The 18,901-nt window shown below is 39.4% G+C and overlaps 1 protein-coding gene across 6 annotated transcripts in view; it reads left to right on the top strand.

The window, feature by feature from the left end:
* LOC136883455 (heme transporter FLVCR2) overlaps positions 1-18,901 on the top strand; it is a 475,112-nt gene that overhangs the window by 290,605 nt on the left and 165,606 nt on the right. For all 6 annotated transcript variants that reach the window (XM_067155765.2, XM_067155762.2, XM_067155764.2 and 3 more), the window contains exons 4-5: positions 2,169-2,310; positions 4,190-4,389. In XM_067155765.2, coding sequence (XP_067011866.2) covers positions 2,169-2,310; positions 4,190-4,389 — 342 coding nt within the window. The remainder of the gene's footprint in view (positions 1-2,168; positions 2,311-4,189; positions 4,390-18,901) is intronic.

The following is an 18,901-nucleotide window of genomic DNA, read 5'->3' as shown; positions in this document are numbered from 1 at the left end:
AACAGATTAGAGCAGATGTAGGATGCAATAGTTACGTAGAAATGAAAAGGTTAGCATAGGATAGGGTGGCATGGAGGGCTGCATCAAACCAGTCTATGGACTGATGACTCAAACACAAACACACACCAATAGAGGAGTTCATTTAGGCGCTGAATTTGAATGCATGGCTTTGGGGTGTACCTCCCAGTACAATTACAATTTCAATTCTTCTTCTTCTTCTTCTTCTTCTTCTTCTTCTTCTTCTTCTTATTATTATTATTATTATTATTATTATTATTATTATTATTATTATTATTATTATTATTATTATTATTATTCGAATAACCCTTTAGAGGGTACGATAAATCGACTCTGGTTACTTTTCTTTGCATTTAACTTTCTTTGTTTCCAGACTTACTTCATTTTCTGAGAATGTTGTTCCTTTTCCTCTTGAGTTCATTTTCATCCAGTTGGTAATTTGTTTCTCTCCTGAAATCGTGCCTTTCGTGTTACTTCTCTGAAAGGTGTTCTGTTTTCTATCATATCTTCTTCTTCTTTCTTTGTTTCGGCCTGCTGTGGACCACGTTATTTCAACCGTTTGCATCCTTGAGCTTTAATTCTTCCCCAGTACTCACGCATTCTCGTTCTGTGAGCCTCCTTTCTTTCATCAGTCCACTTCTTGCCTGTTTTCAACTTTGGCCTTTCTTGGAACCTCTTGTATCCCTGGAGCTTTTTCTGGAGAGGAGCACGTTTCTGGATGTCTATCATATCTATTTTAATTCCAGCATTTTTTATATCCATGTTATTATTATTATTATTATTTAACAACAACTTAAGCAAAATAGCACTTTATACTATGTAAACCATTCTATTTTTAATTCAGATGAAGACAACCATTGATGAAGACTACCATTCCCCCCTCTCCACCCTCTCCTCACCAGCCGTGAACCCCTCTTACCCCTCCGCTCTTTGCGTCCTCGCAAACACAGCTAAGCCAACAATAGACTCGATCGTACGAACGGGACCGTTAACTTTGAGAAGGACAGGCCGGTTTGAGAGGACAACCACCTTTTTGTACTGTAAGTTTAACGTTTTCTTCTCACTCATTTTACACTTTTTACTTATCAGCCCAAGTTTCTCACACAACCTCGTTGTTTCCATTACAGATTGGAACTTCATTGATGGTTTCCACTATGGTCACTTACAGTTTACCAGGCACCTGTTACATCTCTAACACAGCTTCTCATTTTGTCGCTGCCCTCCCGACCATTTAAATTAAGGCAAACACGCCTAGCCAACTTTGGAAATAATCTTCGAGAACCGGACTGCTAAACTGAGAAGGAATTGACAATGCTGCTATTCCAAATTTTAAATTCATCGGCGTTTTTCCATCACTTATCACATTCATTTCACCTGGCACATTGTCTCCTCTAAAATTTGGTTTCTCAAGCTTCTTTGCTTCCTTCCTAGCCTTTCGAGGGATGGTGCTTTTACAAACACAAACTGTCAGCCTGAGTTTTCAACACAGTGTTTTCATCCTGTTTTTGAATTGTTATCAAACTTAAAAAAATTTAGTCTAAGAGGTCTGCAACCTCACTATTGGCAATTATTGTTTCATTTCAGTCTATTATCTTTTATTTTCTTCTTAGGTTTAGCACATTGTTTATATTAATCCTTTCTTCACTGAATTTGTCTCAGTGAGTTATTTATTGCTTCATCTTGTTATTGTTTTTATTTCTGTCTGTCTCTTGTTTCTCATTTGTTCCTTCATTATGTTGTCAGCACATTTTTAGCTTGTATTATGTAGATAACTTTACCCCCCCCCCCCCTTATTTCACTGAAGATGGTTCAAACGAGTTGAAACATTTTATTGCTCCATCTAATGATGAAATTATGTTTTTCCCTTTGTAAAGATAAAGGAACTAAAAATTGTAGAAATACTGGCAATTGATTGAACCAAAAATAAGATATTTTAAGTGATAAAATTACTTAAAGACACATCATCCTGACTTCAGATTTTAAAAATTTTCCCTGTCCCTCTCTCCACTCTACCCAGACCACCTTCTTGCATGTATTCTGCCAATGCCCAAGTTGGACAATCATATTTGGTAGTGTTCCAAATAACTGGCACTAGCCTGATCCTTTTGCTGTTGTTGCTGTATTTTCTAAAAGTAAAGTGTCTGCTGCAGGTAGGCATTGCCCTGGGGTTCCTGCTGCCACCTGCGTTTGTTGGCAACCACGACGACTTGGATCTGATAGCCCGGGACATGTCCACTATGTACTACACGATGGCAGGAGTTCCCATGGTGGTGTTCCTTCTGTTGCTCCTGTGTGAGTACTTCCCTCAGGTTAGCAATGTTTTCAATCCAATAAGGATATAATATCCTTTAAAGACTTTTCTTTCATGCTTTTGTACATCTTTAATCAATCAGGCTTGATTACTGTGTTTTAATTCCTTAATTTTGCATTTCAGGATATGGATTTTTTTTATTATATCCGTTCAAAATGAGTCTGTAGGCTTTCTTTGTTTGCTTCAGTCCTCAAGGTTGGATGACTTGTCCTAGCTATTTGAACTTAAGAATTTGTTGTTGTTGTTATTATTATTATTATTATTATTATTATTATTATTATTATTATTATTATTATTATTATTATCTTCTTTATTTAATTGTCTGGTCACATTTTTTAGGGGCTGCCTGGCTGAGGCGGTAAAGGCGTGCGCGGTTCACCCGGAAGGACGTGGGTTCGAATCCCCGTCAGGAAGTCGTAAAATTTAAGAAACGGCATTTCTGCTTCCCAAGGTGCATATGGCCCTGAAGTTCACTCAGCCTACACCAAAAATGAGTACCAGGTTCATTCGTGGGGGCAAAGGTGGCCGGACATAGAGCTAACCGCTCTACCCCATCAAGTGCCTAGGTTACGAATAGTGGAAGCCTTTACCTTCCACCACTCCAAGGGCCTTCATGGCCTGTACGGAGATGACTTTGCTTTGCTTTTGGTCACTTTTTTTTAATGTCCGCTTCCATAGTGTAACGGTAAGTGTTATTAGCTGCCGTCCTCAGGGGGCCGGATTCGATTCCTAATACTGCCAGAAATTTAAGAATGGCAGGAGGGCTGGTATGTGGTTGAAATGGTACATGCAGCTCACCTCCAATGGGGGTGTGCCTGGGAAGAGCCGCACCACCTCGGGATGAGGACACGAGTTTACTTTTTACATTTTTTATTTCTCCACTGAATGGTGAGTGTAGTGGGTTTCTATTCAGTGGTGGTAATGGTTTTTGTTTTAAGAGGAAGTACAAGTAGCTCTCTGAACAAATTAAGTGGAAAAGAAATTTAAAATAAAACAAAACTATTTGTTCAACAGAGAAATTTTCAGACTGCGTTAAAATGACTTCAATCTTAAATAGTTAATTCCATTTGCTTGGGGACTAGGCATTTGTGCTGTCTTGAACATTACACGGTAACACAACAGACATGAGAGCTGCACTGCCCCATAAAGCTCCCGCTGAGGATCATGCACACCGTTGTAGTTGCTGTTATAATCATCATCTCGAATTGCACTGAACTGCTTCTCTCCTGTTTGTGTGTTCCTTTGTCTTTTTTGCTTCTTCTCTTTTCTTGTGTTTATGCAGCCTTCTTCCTACTCGAAGACAGGAGATCTGCCCAGATGGCCCTCAGTGAGAGTTGAAACTGAGAAGAAGTGGATGTAGGACAGCGGACATTGACGAGGGAAGCTCATCTCTGTGTTTTCATATTTGTTCTTGTCTCCTCATCACACACTGATCTATCTTTGTATTGTATTGTATTGTATTGTATTGTATTGCATTGTATTGTATTGTATTGTGTGTTGCTATCCTTACTTGTATCTCTTGTATTGTATTGTATTGTATTGCATTTTATTGTATTGTGTGTTGCTATCCTTACTTGTATCTCTTGTATTGTGTGTTCCTATCCTTACTTGTATCTTGATTGATGTTTGTCTGTTTGTTTCCATTTCTTATTCTACCATTGCCCTTGTGCATGGAGCTCTAGGGTTGGGCAGTGTATCATTGACCTCCATTTCACCCTCTCCTTGTCTTGAGCCACTTCATATTACGATGGGCTCGCCACATCCACACCTAATGGCCAGATTTCAGTGAGGCTCCCCTTAACATGTTTATTATTGAGAACTTTACCAAAGAAATGAGCGGTATAACAAAACTTTGTGCAGTTTTCGAGGCAGAACCTCCAACTCCTCCGAGTCCCGCCCAGGCCCGGATACCCGAACGTGAGGGCAACTACTTCTCCTCCCTGAGGAAGCTGGTCTCCAATCGTAGCTTCGTCCTGCTGCTTGTCAGCTACGGCATCAACGTAGGTGTGTTCTACGCCGTGTCGACGTTACTCAACCAGATGGTGCTTCAGCATTTTGAGGTAATGTAACTTGTTTTGATCTCTTTTAAGGAACATTGAAAATTTCATCTGAATGATGGTTCTTTTATGAGATGATGATGATTGTAGAAATTTAGCAAATTTTGTGTGTGTAATCATTTCATTCCACAAATATGGGTGTTTAGTGTTTGTTTGTAGTAATTGAGATTAGTGGTATTTATTTAACTTACAGTTTTTACACTGAGCTAGATTACAAGCTCTAATTTAGGACTGCATGAAAGAGGAAATATATTTTTTTCTTTTTAAATATTATTATTAAAATATCAGTAGGTTTGTTGATAAAATACTTATAAAGACGGGATATTAAAAAGAGTCGTAACTTTGGCAGTGGTTATGTTATTGCAGGCAATTGACAGGGTATTTCAAATAGCAGTTCAAATGTTCCACCTATCACGAAGGTGTTAACTTCTTTAAATAATGCAATACTGTTGTAAATTTTGTTTAAAGAAAGGATTTCAACAGAATATACAGTATTTCACTGGTAAAATAGTTAACAGTCATTGTATTGTTATTGATTATTGTCGCTCTTCGTATTCAAATATTGCATTGTTGGCTACAGTCATGAACAAAGGGTGTAGTGTGTCAAGAAAATATAAATAAAAATCACCTGATTCTTGTATTCCGATCATTTGTAGCTCTGAGTAGGTAGTTAAAGTATCCATAATTTATAATTCGCATCCTCGATCTTTCTTTATTTATGGGTGATTAGCTAATAATAGTCAAGTTCCTGTATCCCAATAATTTCAATTCAAGTCCCTGGCATAGTTTTGACAGAAGTATTTTTGAGAAATTATTGCAGACAGCCTCGTATTTTTCCGCATTTAAGATCACTTTTATTCTCCATCCCGTGGAGTAGGGAAAATAATAGTAATCCACCATCTATATATACAAAATAAGAGTTTTGTCTGTACATTGCTCAGAATTTGAAAAGAATGGTATTTCTGTATTGGTCATGTCCACAATAACAAGGAAATGCACTTTTTACTTTTCTGTAATTCCTCTCTGTCTGTCTGTCTGTCTGTCTGTCTGTACACACATCACGAGAAAACTGCTGAAGAGAATTTAATGACAATCGGTATTAAAGTCGGGGGATGAGCCACTACAATCTAGGCTATAAATTATTTTATTCATGCTGAGTGAAATGGTAGTTTTGGGGAAGGCCCAAAATTTAATTCTCAAATATTTACATTATTAGTGGTCCTATCGATAAATACTACATAACTAAAGTTATATACAATTAAATTTGCGATCATTTATGTTTTATACATTTTTACCGTACCGGCTATGATAACACAGATATTCATGAATTTGTATTTTTCTTGCCAAGTCATATAAATGCCGAGCCACGAGAAAATGGGTTAACAGAATTTAATTAAAATCGGTATATAGAGTCGGAGAATAAGACATTACAGTCTAAGCTACAAACAATCTAACTCACCCTGGAAGAAATTGTAGTTTAGGGGAAGGCGCCTGAAATTTAAGTTTTAAGTACCTGTATTATTGGTCCTATCAAAAAGTACTACATAACAAAAGTTATAGAGAATACAATTTCCGATCATTTATGTTTTATTCAGTTTTACCATACCGACTATGATAAGAGTTGTATTTCAGAGTCGGAAGAAAACTAAATGTGAGGGCCTACAATATCGAAAGTGCATAACATTGATCAACAATAATATTACATTGACCATTGTTTGTTGTGATGTTCTTTGTCCCTTATGCTGCCACTCAATCCGATAGATGGGATTACTGCTGCATACCGAGTGTAACAGCCTGACTGAATATTGGCGGGAAATAGCTGGGGAGCATGCCATTCCTCTGGTTCATACATTTTCTGATACTGCAGGTACGCAACACACTGGTTCTGTATAGTATTCCAGCTATTCGATCCCTACTCTGACGCGCTGTTTTGAATGAGTCGTGTGCACACGTAAGGCAGAGGCTCACTTAGTAGTAGTAGTAGTAGTAGTAGTAGTAGTAGTAGTAGTAGTAGTAGTAGTAGTAGTAGTAGTAGTACCTACACTACAATTCTCAACTGAAATGTGGTTATGTGATTATTACAGACTAGCTGATGTACCTGTGCTTCGCTATGGAATTCTACATTGTATACAGAATTCTAGGTTAGGTAGCATACACGTTGTGAGCAAGATTGTATTAAATTGCGTAGCTCTTAACGTTACCCTAGAAACGCAATGGGGAAGTCACCAAACATCTTTTCTTATGTGAAGACTGGGTTAAGGAATTTTCATTGTAATTAGTAGGCGTGGGCGGGGTGGATGAGGGCGGGGGGGGGGGGTCGAGGGGGTGAATAGTGTAGAGTCCCAGGGCAAGAACTATGCCCTCTTACTCAACTGTTTAATAGAAGTACCCGATGAGTTAGAAAATCTCAATTCACTACACTGGCGGCGGAAAAATCTATTTGACTTGGAGGCAAATTTTTCCTCCAAGCCAGAGCAGAAACCCCCTCTTCACTGTTAATTTGGAATAAAATGAATGTAGAATTTAATAAAAATGAAGAGGAAGAAGCTTTCCTTAAGAAACGGCACTTTTCAGGGTTGAGTTTTGAGTTATTTAGTGAATTGTGGTGCTATAATTTGGAAGAGGCCTAAATTGTAATTCTAGAAGAGCCTCCATGGCTCAGGCGGCAATGCGCCGGCCTCTCGCCGCTGGGTTCGGTGGTTCAAATTCCACTCATTCCATGTGAGATTTGTGCTGGACAAAGCAGAGGCGGGACAGGTTTTCCTCCACGTACTCCAGTTTTCCCTATCTTATTTAATTTCAGCAACACTCTTCAATATCATTTCATTTCATCTGTCATTCATTAATCATCACCGAAGAGGAGTGCGACAGGCTTCGGCAGCTGGCACAATTCCTATCCTCGCCACTAGATGGGGGATTCATTCATTCCATCCTGCCTGTTATATTCATGTGAATCTTTGTGTACGGTAACCCTTTCGATACTTTAGCATTTAACCAAATGGCAGGTTTCATTTCTATTAGAGCATAGTAAGATAAAGTGGTACTAACTTTCTTGGTAAGCCTTGTGTAGTTCTTGCGAATTTCAAACTTTAGGCCTAATTGCAATTTTCATTCTATTTGTACTTAGTAATAACCTATTGTAATTAGAATATGTCTGAACTTAGTTTAATAATTATTGTAGTAACTTATTAGAAATTAGAGTGCTTATTCTATTATTTTGAGAAGTCTTGTGAATTTCAAACTTTAATTGTAATTTCCATTTTTGTTTGTGCTTAGTAATAAGTTGTTGTAATTAGGAAGCTGATTCCTGCCCGTGGTGCCCCTGCTAAGGTAGTTGGAATTAAATTTCCATTACTGAACTGAACATCAGCACTTGGCAGTCGGACTGTCTCTCGAGATCTCCTGACCAATGGTACACAGACAAATGACAGCTCACAGAAGCCCTTTTCAGAGCTTATCAACCAAACCCTTGGGTCCTGTATTAAGAGTCCTTCAAATTAACATAGAAGGCATGAGTAAATCTAAGGCCGACTATTTGTCCAAACTGTCATTAGAAAATAACATTGATTTGATCTGTGTTCAAGAAACTCATATCTCTGATGAGTCACAAATGCACTCAAGAGGAAAGATCCATGGTTACAGATTATTGGGAGTTACTTATCATCAATCGTACGGTTCTGCGACCTATGTTTGCAACTCCATCGCGGATGCTCATCTAGTCTCTTCACACCATGAGAACAACATTTTTAACACTGTGACTCAGGTTAACAGCTTGACAGTTGTGAACACTTATAAACCTCCAACATCCCATGGCCTGATGATGTTCTTCGAAACTTTGTACATCCTGCTGTCTATGTGGGTGACTCTAACAGCCACCACACCCAATGGGGATACAGATCAAATGACCTTTGTGGAGAGAAACTTACTGAATGTTCAGACTTGTCCAATATTCAGCTCATCTTCAACCCAAAGGGAAAAGGCTCCTTTGAATCTGTTGTAAACAAGATAAGGTTTACAAGAACACAACTTATTTATTTGCTTCACACAGAATTCTACAGTATGCACAGGAATAAAACATAAAATTGTCTTGAAGCAAAGTAGATGATTAATCTTGAGAGAGTTTCTGTTTCTATACACTATGTACACTCTGAATGTATTTACACTCACTGCTATCTTGAAAAGATAGTTCTTGGGAAAGATATAGTTCATGATAGTTGAAAACTATCATTTGCACTAGCATAGATTAGCTAAGAGAGTTCCTTCTAACTTGAAGTGTCTGAGTTCATAAGCTTGTACTAAATGAAAGCTATGTTCACAATTAGAGAATGTAATGTGTGTGTCGGAGCTTGAGTGAGCTTGGGGATGTGTGGCATACAACATCGGGGCTCGACATGGATGAAGGAACGGGAAAGTGGAGTAGTGACCTGAGGTGAAACCTCATACTACCAGAATTCCGTCCTCCTGGTCGAGACACATTTTTAAGAGGAGTAGCCTCCGTGTTCGACGTTCAGTGTATTCTGGAGCAGGACACTGGGGAGAATCCTCATGAGTGACAGACAGGGAGCTCCTTATATACTGCACACGACGTAACAGACACGCGCACTGAAGACTGCGCATCGAGTCTCGAATGATCCACGCTTGCGTGCGTGCGGCTGGCTGGCGCTGAGCGAAGAGAGCGGAGGACATACAACACCCTCCCCTCCTAAATACGCCGATACGGCGTGAAGCGGCGGCTACGATGCTGGGCAGGAGCTTCTGACGTCTCTGTTGTATTGTCCGGAGCTGTGACTGGGCGGAGTGGTGCTGCATCGTCCTGAAAGGAACCCATGGTTATTAAATGGTCTAAAGCTCGTTCAGCAATAGATTTATCTGACTTAACAAGAGAATCAATAGCCGGATATGGACGGTAGCGCAGGCGTATCTGTTCCTAGTGGCGGCAAATGCGTTTCTCAGCAGTCTGAATCTCGTAGAGACGATGGCCCAAAGATCTGCGGATGACACCAGGTAACCAGAGCGGGTTTGACTTAAATGTCCTTACGTAGACCCTGTCGTTGACGGTGAACTTTGTTGGCGAGGTCTTAGGCTGTGCCGGAAGAGGCTGCAACAGAGAAAGTAAAGTTTTGTGAGGTCGTCCATGGAGCTTTTGTGTGGGAGTGACATTATCAGCGCCGGGCAGAGTTCTGTAGTTGCTTAAGAGTTGTAACAAGGCTTGGTCTTTAGTTAAGCCTGAAGAGACAGCTTTTTTCATACTTTTCTTAAAAGTTTGTACAAAGCGTTCAGCTTCACCATTAGATTGAGGGTGAAAAGGCGGTGCTAGGATATGGCGAATGCCATTATATGTACAGAAGTTCTTAAAAGCAGTAGCTGTAAATTGCGGTCCATTGTCAGAAATTAGGACTTGAGGTAAGCCTTCAGTTGTAAATATTTTCTGAAGAGCACGAATGGTAGCTTCTGTAGTAGTAGTCGAATGCATATCCACTACATAGGGAAAGTTCGATAGAGAATCTATGATGATGAGCCACATGGAATTGAGGAAAGGACCTGCGAAATCGATGTGAACTCGTTCCCATGGAGAAGTAGCAGGAGGCCATGAAGCTAGATCAGAAGATGGGGCGTTCTGATTAATTTGACATTGTTCACAATGGCGGATGAGCTTTTCGATGGCGGCATCAATACCAGGCCAGTAGCAGTGTTGACGTGCCAGTTCCTTAGTGCGGGATATACCCCAATGACTTTGGTGTAACAAGTCGAGAACTTGTGTCTGTAGACTAGGTGGGATAACCACTCGGAAGGTGGTGCCGGTTTCGAGGAGTATAACTCCGGCACGAGTCGTGAGACGATGCTGAATACGATGATAAGGCGCAAGGTGGGCAGGAAGTTTGTTCTGAAGGGGCCAACCATTGCAGATATAAGTACGTACCGTAGCCAGTGTACTGTCCTTATCCGTAGCTTTAGCAATGCAGGTAGCGTCAATAGGAAAGGTGGATACGGTGTCTTCGAGTTCTATGTCTAACTGAAGACATTCGGATTCTTGAGAATCGAAGGCGGTATCAGGACCAACTGGTAAGCAAGAGAGGGCATCAGCATTACAATGCTGGGATGTGGCACGATAGGCGATCTGATAGGAATAATCAGAAAGGAACATGGACCATCTTTGAAGCTTTCTGAGGGAATGCTCAGGGATCTTATTACCAGGATGGAATAAGTGTACTAGAGGCTTGTGATCAGTAATGATCAGGAAATGGTTGCCATAGAGATATTCATTGAAACGGCGAATACCAAAGATGATTGCTAAAGCTTCTTTTTCTATCTGGGAGTACCGACGTTGATGCTCATTAAGTGTCTCCGAAGCAAAGGCGATGGGGCGTTCTTGTCCGTGACGATCCTTCTGGGAGAGAACAGCGCCGACGCCATAATCTGATGCGTCAGTAGCTAGCGTGATGAGCTTGCCAGGCTGAAAATGAGTGAGTTTAACAGCTTGAACAAGGGCTTTGTTGATCGTTTGCCAGACCTGTTGGCATTGCGGAGACCACTGAAATTGAACACCTTTTTTGTGTAAGGCGTTTAATGGAGCTGCAACTGAAGCGAAGCGGGGAATGAACTTGTTATATTAGTTCGCTTTGCCTAGGAAGGATTGGAGCTGCTTGATGTTCTGTGGTACAGGCATGTTTACAATCGCCGAGACATTCTGTTCACTAGGTTGAATGCCGTTTTTATCGAGGATGTGTCCCAGGTAGTGAACTTGCGGCTGAAAGAAAGTGCATTTAGCGAGATTCGCTCGTAGGCCATTGTCTTTCAACTTCGTGAGAAGGAGGCGCAGATTATGGAGATGTTCTTGATGATCTGCGCCGGTCACAATAATATCATCAAGGTAGTTAGCACAACCGGGAATGGAGGCGGTGAGTTGAGCTAAATAGTGCTGAAAAATAGCAGCTGAGGAAGAGACGCCGAACGGGAGACGCAATCCAATGTAAATGAGATAGAAGCAATTCTAAACAGAGACCTTGACATTTTAAGTGAGTACTTTGATAAGTGGTGTTTGATACCTAGCACCAGTAAAACAGAAACCTGTATCCTTCACCTTAATAACAACTTGATAACTCTCCTCTACCACACAGTCCTAACCCCAAATACCTTGGAGTAACTCTTGATCGGACACTATCCTTCAGGAAACATTTAATGAATACCGCTGCTAAACTGAAGACCAGGAACAATATCATTCAGAAACTTAAATCAGCAAGGTTTAACACAGAAACCAATCCTGACTTATGTTTTGTGTCCACAGATCATCAGGGATACAGTGGTCACAAACTTCCCATACAGTCAGCACCGTCCTGTTCTTAGGTCGTCAGCGCTGGGACTGGTATACTCTACAGCTGAGTATTGTTCTTCTGTTTGGCTGAATAGCCTTTATGTTGGTCTGAAACAGACGATGCACATTGTCAGTGGCACAGTCAGATCCACTCCCCTTTTTTGGTTGCCAGTCTTGAACCACATAACACCTCCAAGAATACACAGACAAAACAACCTAATACACGAGTTCAGGAAGATAACAATGAACCCAAGTCTTCCCATTCATGAAGACATGGTTGTAAGGTCTGAAATCAAGATCTCCACCCATTCAGGCTGCAAGGGAACTCATCAATAGGAACTTTAATTGTTCTGATGAATGGCAATTGGAGTGCACCAACACAGCTCTAGATGAATGGCAGACCCTCTTTAGTCTTCAACATCCACCACCTGGTCTTAATCTCCCCGAAGAACTTGGGTTCTGCTCAACAGAGTCCGTACCAATCGTGGTCGATGCGGTTCATTGTTGCATAAGTGGGGTATGCGCTCCTCCCCTGAGTGTGACTGTGGTGAGAAGAAACAGACCATCTGTCATATTGCCATTGAATGTCCAAGGAGGTCATATTCCAGTCAGCTCAAGGAGTTTGTGTGTGCTTCTGATGGAGTTGTACAATGGTTGGACAGTTTAGATTTGAGTTTGTGATCTGTTTTTGAGATTGGTTGATTGTTTGTAGTGTTATATTGTTTGTAATATGTTTTTTTAATGTTTGTGTGTAGAGTTATGTACTAGCCATAAGCTAAATAAATAAATACGTAGGTGGTTTGAAAAGTTCTCGGAATGTACTAGAATTAAGTATCTTACCGTGGTGGAACTGCTTTTATTTTTCAACATAGTCTTCCTGTAGACTAATGCATTTGGTCCAGAGATGTTCCAATGCCTTGATCCCATCTCGAAAATGAGATTCCTCCAGACCTGCAAAATACCTCTCCAATTCGGCTGTCAGTTCTTCCCTTGTAGAAAATCTCCGTCCACCGAGGAAAATTTTCAGCTTGGGGAATAGATGAAAGTCTGATGGTGCCAAATCAGGTGAATAAGGTGGATGTGGCAACAATTCGTACCCCAGTTCATGAAGTTTTGCCATGGCAATAACGCTTGTGTGTGGCGGAGCGTTGTCCTGATGAAAGATGACCTTTTTCCTTGCCAAACCAGGCCTTGTTTCGTGTATCCTTTCCTGTAGTTGGTCTAGGAGGTTTGCATAGTATTGCCCCGTAATTGTTTGGCCAGTAGGAAGATAATCTATCAGCAGAATGCCTTTTGCATCCCAGAAAACTGAGGCCATGACCTTTCCGGCCGAACGCACTGCCTTTGCTTTCTTTGGTGGTTGTGAATCAGCACGTTTCCACTGCTTTGACTGCTGTTTTGTCTCTGGAGTATAGTAGTGGACCCCAGTTTCATCTGTAGTCACAAACTGGCACAAAAAATCTTGTTGGTTGCACTGAAAACGGGTCAGACTTTGTTTGGACATTTCCAATCTGGTGCGTTTATTGTCCAATGTCAAGAGCCGCGGCACCCATCTTGCGGATAATTTTTTCATGCCCAATTCTTCAGTTAAAATATAATATACTCATTCAGAAGACATCCCTACAGCTTCAGCAATCTCCCGCACTTTCAGTCGACGATCCTCCATGACCATTTTATGCACTTTTGCGATAAATTCTGGGGTCGTAACACTTTTTGGCTGTCCACTACGCGGATCATCATCCAAGCTCTCCCGACCAAATATAAACTCGCTGGTACACTTGGCAACAGTTGAAAATGAAGGAGCAGAGTCCCCCAGTGTGTTCTGAAAGTCGGCATGAATTTCCTTCGCTTTCATACCTTTCTCTACAAAGTATTTAATCACTGCTCGAATCTCAGTTTTTTCCATTGTCACAAATCATTACGCGGGAACAACAACAAAGAGTCGTCACTACCACACTCCTGCAGCTAGAGCACTGACGTGCCACGTGTTCACTCACAAAGGATGTGTGATTATTGCACGGGAACCTCGTTGCTCTAGCACTGACATCTAGCGGTGATTCCGAGAACTTTTCAGAGCGTCCTCGTAAATAAATAAATAAATAAATAAATAAATAAATAATAAATAAATAAATAATTAAGATACATCTGAACATAGTTAAAAATTATTGTAGAGTATTATAATATCTTATTAGAAATTAGTGTGTTTATTCTATTACTCTGAAATATTTGTGTAGTATAGTATCTGGGGTATCTGTAGTAACTCTCTTACTAGAATTCTGTTGTAGTATTTAGGGTAGAATTGTGTAATTCTTGTGTATTATTTTCTGTTTTCAGTAATCAACAGCAATTTTCATCCCGTTAGGGTGTTGTAGGAAAAACAATTTTGTATAACTAAGTAGTATTGTAGTGTGGTAGTAGCCTACATTAATTACCTTATTGTCATGTGATTTTTGTGAACTATCCTACACAAAATTTCTTTCCATTCATTTTTATTTTGGACAGAATAAGTTATCTTATTTTTCTTTTCTTTTCATTACTCCGTAAAGAATGGCTAAGGAGTGCAAGTGTAGGAACTGTGGGTGTGGCTAGGCATTAAGGAGTATGAGGGAGGAGTTGGAGAGTTTGAGGGAGATAATTAGGATTCTCTCAGAGGACAGGAAGGAAAGTAGGCCTCCCTCAAACAATGTACAGGATACAGTAGGTATATAAGAGGGAGGGGAAGGAAAGGGGAGGGAATTGTAGAAGACAGGTGGTCTAATGTTTTAAGGGGAAGGATCCATTCAGGATCAGAATTCAAGACAGATGTGTGAGGAATCGGTACGAGTCACTGCAAGTCGAACAACTGAGGGAAGATGAGGAACAGGAAACTGTTGCTGAGAAGTGTGGAAGTAACAGGAAGAGAAAAGATAGGAAAGGGAAATGTGGAGTAGTGGATAGGAAAAGACAGGTAAAACAGGGTCATGGGAGGGAGAAAAGAGGGGAGGAAGTAGCTTCTGCAGCTGTCAGGAAAGATAGGGCTGACCAGGAGGGGAGGGGATCAAATGGGTAGGTTTGAGGCTCTGGTCATGGGGGATTCCATTGTTGGACATGTGGGAGAAAATGTGCGGAGGAAATGGAACCTGGGTAGAGCATTATCCAAAAATTAGGTTGAGGCAGATGTTGATGAAAGTAGAAGAGAAGGAGGAGGGAACGGAGAAGGTGGTAGTGTTTCACGTTGGTACCAACAACGTAAGACAAGCAGGTGTAAGTACTAACATACTTGGGGATGTGTGGGATCTGGTAAATGCAGTACGGGTGAAAGGAAGCAGAGATTGTTATTAGTGGAATACTGTGTAGGAGGGATACTGACTTGAAGGTGATTGGGGATTTAAATGACACTATGGAATGGGTATGTGGGAAACTGGGAGTGAGATTTCTAGATCCTAATGGGTTGGTAGGAGATAGGGATCTGTGCTCAGAAGGCCTTCACTTAAACTGCAGTGGTATATATAAGTTAGGAAATTTGTTTAGAAGGGTCATAGGGAAGTATGTTCAGGGAAATGGGGTGACCTAGGGAGCAGTGTTAGGGGAACAGGGAACTTGAAGTCAGGTAGGGATGACATACAAATGTTAGTGTTAAATTGTAGAAGTATTGTAAAGAAAGGAATAGAATTAACCCTTTGGCACTCAGCCTATATGCAGGAGTTTGCTCGAAGACACTCAGACTAATTTCTGACATTTTCCAAACCAAATTACAAAAAATCAACATGTAAAGAGTTTAACACACATTAAAATAAAATAAATCACACTAATACAGGAAACTATGAGCATTTCAGAAATGAACATACCTAGGATGTATTTTTATTGGTAAAGCCAAAAAAATTATTAAATTTTGAAAAAAAAAAATTTTTTAATTTGATTTTCAATGACTGAAAAATTGGACATTATTGCGTCTTCCTTCTTTACTCTTAGACGTGAAAGAAAGAACATTTAATTCTGAATAATTTGATATCAATATGATGTGTGTGCTGCAATTCATTCATGAAGCATGGCACATAGTTATTCACTGTACATGTAACGGTCATCGATGTCAGGTCCTCGCGGTCCGATGCACGGTGAGCAGCTGTGACTGTGACATTTCCCACATAATGTGAATCACTTTCGGCAAAAGAAGGTCATTATTACTGTCTAAATCATCTGAAAATTCAAGGATATCGGCCTCCTTCGGCCTTGAATATGGCCTAGCCATTACGATAAAAAGATGACGCAAGCACGTGCAACAACGGAGTTATGAAACGGAGTAAAATTATAGTTTGTGAAGTACAGCGAACACACGATATACCAAATATACTCTTAACTAAACTCATATCAAGATCAAATTGTTGTATTCATAAGCCAACCAAAACAGATGCACGCAATAACAACTTCAAATAACCACAACATAAACATTCACAATCAACAGATTTCATTTGTCGAAAATAAAAATATTTTTTAGGGCTGGTGGATATATCTGTAGAGTAAAACGCAAATATAACGTTTTAAGGTACCGTCATGATCAACTGTTACGATTTAACAGCCACGCAAATGACGAAAATGCCTAAATAGGACAGAGCCGATGTATCGGCGCCGTAGGCTTTCTCGCCATAACCTCACGCGCCGATAGATTGGCGCGCTGAGTGCGAAAGGGTTAAGTAATTTAATAGATATATATTTACCAGATATTGTAATAGGAGTTGAATCATGGCTGAGAAATTATATAATGGATGCAGAAATATTCTCAAGGTACGGGAGTGTGTATCGTAGAGATAGGATAGGAATGGTAGGAGGTGGAGCATTCATTCTGGTGAAAGAAGAATTTGTAAGCTACGAAAAAATTAAAGATGACAAACAGGAAATTCTAGCTGTAATGCTCATCTCTAAAGATAATAGGAAACTTAATGTCTTTAGAGTGTACAAACCGGGAAAGGGTAGCGCTGATGCTGATTCAGAATTATTTGATAAGATAATCAGCTATGTGGGAAACGATATGGAAAGGAACGTGATTGTAGTGAGTGATCTCAATTTACCAAAGGTCAATTGGGAAGGTAATGCAAACGGCAGGAAGCATAACTAACAAATGGCACATAAGTTAATATGGGAAGGGCACCTGATTCAGAAAGTGATGGAACCAACTAGAGAGAAGAATATTCTGGATGTGGTGCTGATAAAAGCACAGGAGCTCTATAGAGAAACCGAAGTAATGGATGGTACTAGTGATCATGGAGCTGTTTTTGTCATACTTAAAAATAAATGTGAAAGAAAGGAAGGTATTAAAATTAGGACTGTTAGGCAGTACCATATGGCTGATAAAACACGCATGAGGGAGTTATTAAAAAGTAACTATTATCGGTGGAAAACGATAAATAAAAATGTAAACAGACTTTGGGATGGGTTTAAAGAAATTGTTGAGGAATGTGAAAATAGGTTTGTACCTTTAAAGATTGTAAGGAATGATAAAGATCCACTATATTATAACAGAGAAATAAAGAGACTAATAAGAAAGTGCAAGTTGGAAAGAAATAGAGTTAGAAATGGCTGTGGAAGTCAGGAGAAATTGAAGGAACTTACTAGGAAATTGAATCTAGCAAAGAAGTCACCTTAGGATAATATGATAGCCAGCATAATTGGCAGTCATACAAATTTTAGTGAAAAATGGAAGGGTATGTATAGGTACTTCAAGGCAGAAACAGGTTCCAAGAAGGACATTCTAAGAATAATTAATGAACAAGGGGAGTGTGTATGTGAGGATCTTCAAAAGGCAGAAGTATTCAGTCAGCAGTATGTAAAGACTAATGCTAAACAAGTATTAAAATTTACATATGATAACAATGATATTTGCAATAAGAAACAAAAGTTGAAAAGTAGAAAAGCAGCTGGAATTGATCAGATTTCTGGGGATATACTAAAGACAATGGGTTGGCATATAGTACCATATCTGAAGTACATGTTTTCATTATTGTTTGCATGAAGCAAAACCAAATTAAAATAATAAGCGAGTTAAATCCACCTTTTCAATACAAATTAAATATTGTTTATTAAATAAACATTTAATGGGATTAGTTTCAACCTATTTAAAGGTCATCTTCAGCCACATCGCGTTTCCTTAAAACACTTTTGATCACTTAGATGTGAGAATATATGAGAAGAAGTAGTCTTCTAGTATTCTTCGTAGTATTCAAGAGCTTGGATACACTTTAAATCATTTATAATCTTGATGAGATGTAGAATTCAGTATATATGCAAAGTAATGTCCTAATTAAAATATGAGTTGAACAAAAGCGTTTCAAGGAAATTCAAAAAACAATTTTTTCATACTGTCGAACTTCTATGTTTTAGACCATCTTTAAAACCACTGTGTTACGAATATGTTGTTCTACATGCAATATGGCTGAAGATGACCTTTAACCCATTAACCGCCAACGTCCGATTGATCGGACGTTCGAGGTTCAGTCTAAAAACGCCAACGTCCGATTGATCGGACGTTCCGGAAAACATATTTTCCATGTTATTTATTCGTTATAATAATGTATGATACATGTTTTGGACTAGTTTTGGATTAAATAAGACTATATACAACAAGTTTAGTTGAGGAACTTGCTGCCGAGCGGCAATTCAGCTCCCGCGGGCGGGTAACGAACCCCTTATTATTTTACCGAAAAAAAGGAACGCAACTGTTCCACATTCACAAAGAGTAGTACTAGTGAAGGTGGTAAATGGAAAAAAGACCAGATACATTTGTAAACAGTGTAAGAAGAGTGTACACCCTTTGTGCCTCCCTAAGCACATTTGCTAGAGCACGTCATAAACGTGTGTAAATATTAGTAAATAATTTCTTGTATCATATTTTTAAGACAAAAAGTGAATTTTTGAGCGTTAAGTAAATATACATTAGCAGTAAACGAACCAGGAACTGCAGCATTTGCATAAAATGTAAGATTAGAAAATTTCACGTTAATGTAATAATAATAATAATAATAATAATAATAATAATAATAATAATAATAATAATAATAATAATAATAATAATAATAATAATAAAAATATTGTAACTGTAATATTGCACATAAGGCTCTATCTACCATAGGAAACACCACCTCTCTAAAATAATGCAGCTTTTGATAGTAAAAATATTTTTTCTTTCCGGTTTTTGATCATGAAATACTTTTTTTTCAAGGAAAGGAAATA

The sequence above is a fragment of the Anabrus simplex genome, chromosome 11 (genome assembly GCF_040414725.1).
Source record: "Anabrus simplex isolate iqAnaSimp1 chromosome 11, ASM4041472v1, whole genome shotgun sequence".
In the NCBI taxonomy this organism is placed as follows: domain Eukaryota; kingdom Metazoa; phylum Arthropoda; class Insecta; order Orthoptera; family Tettigoniidae; genus Anabrus; species Anabrus simplex.
Note: the sequence above shows the minus strand (reverse complement) of the source record. Positions and strands in the feature narration are given on the sequence as shown.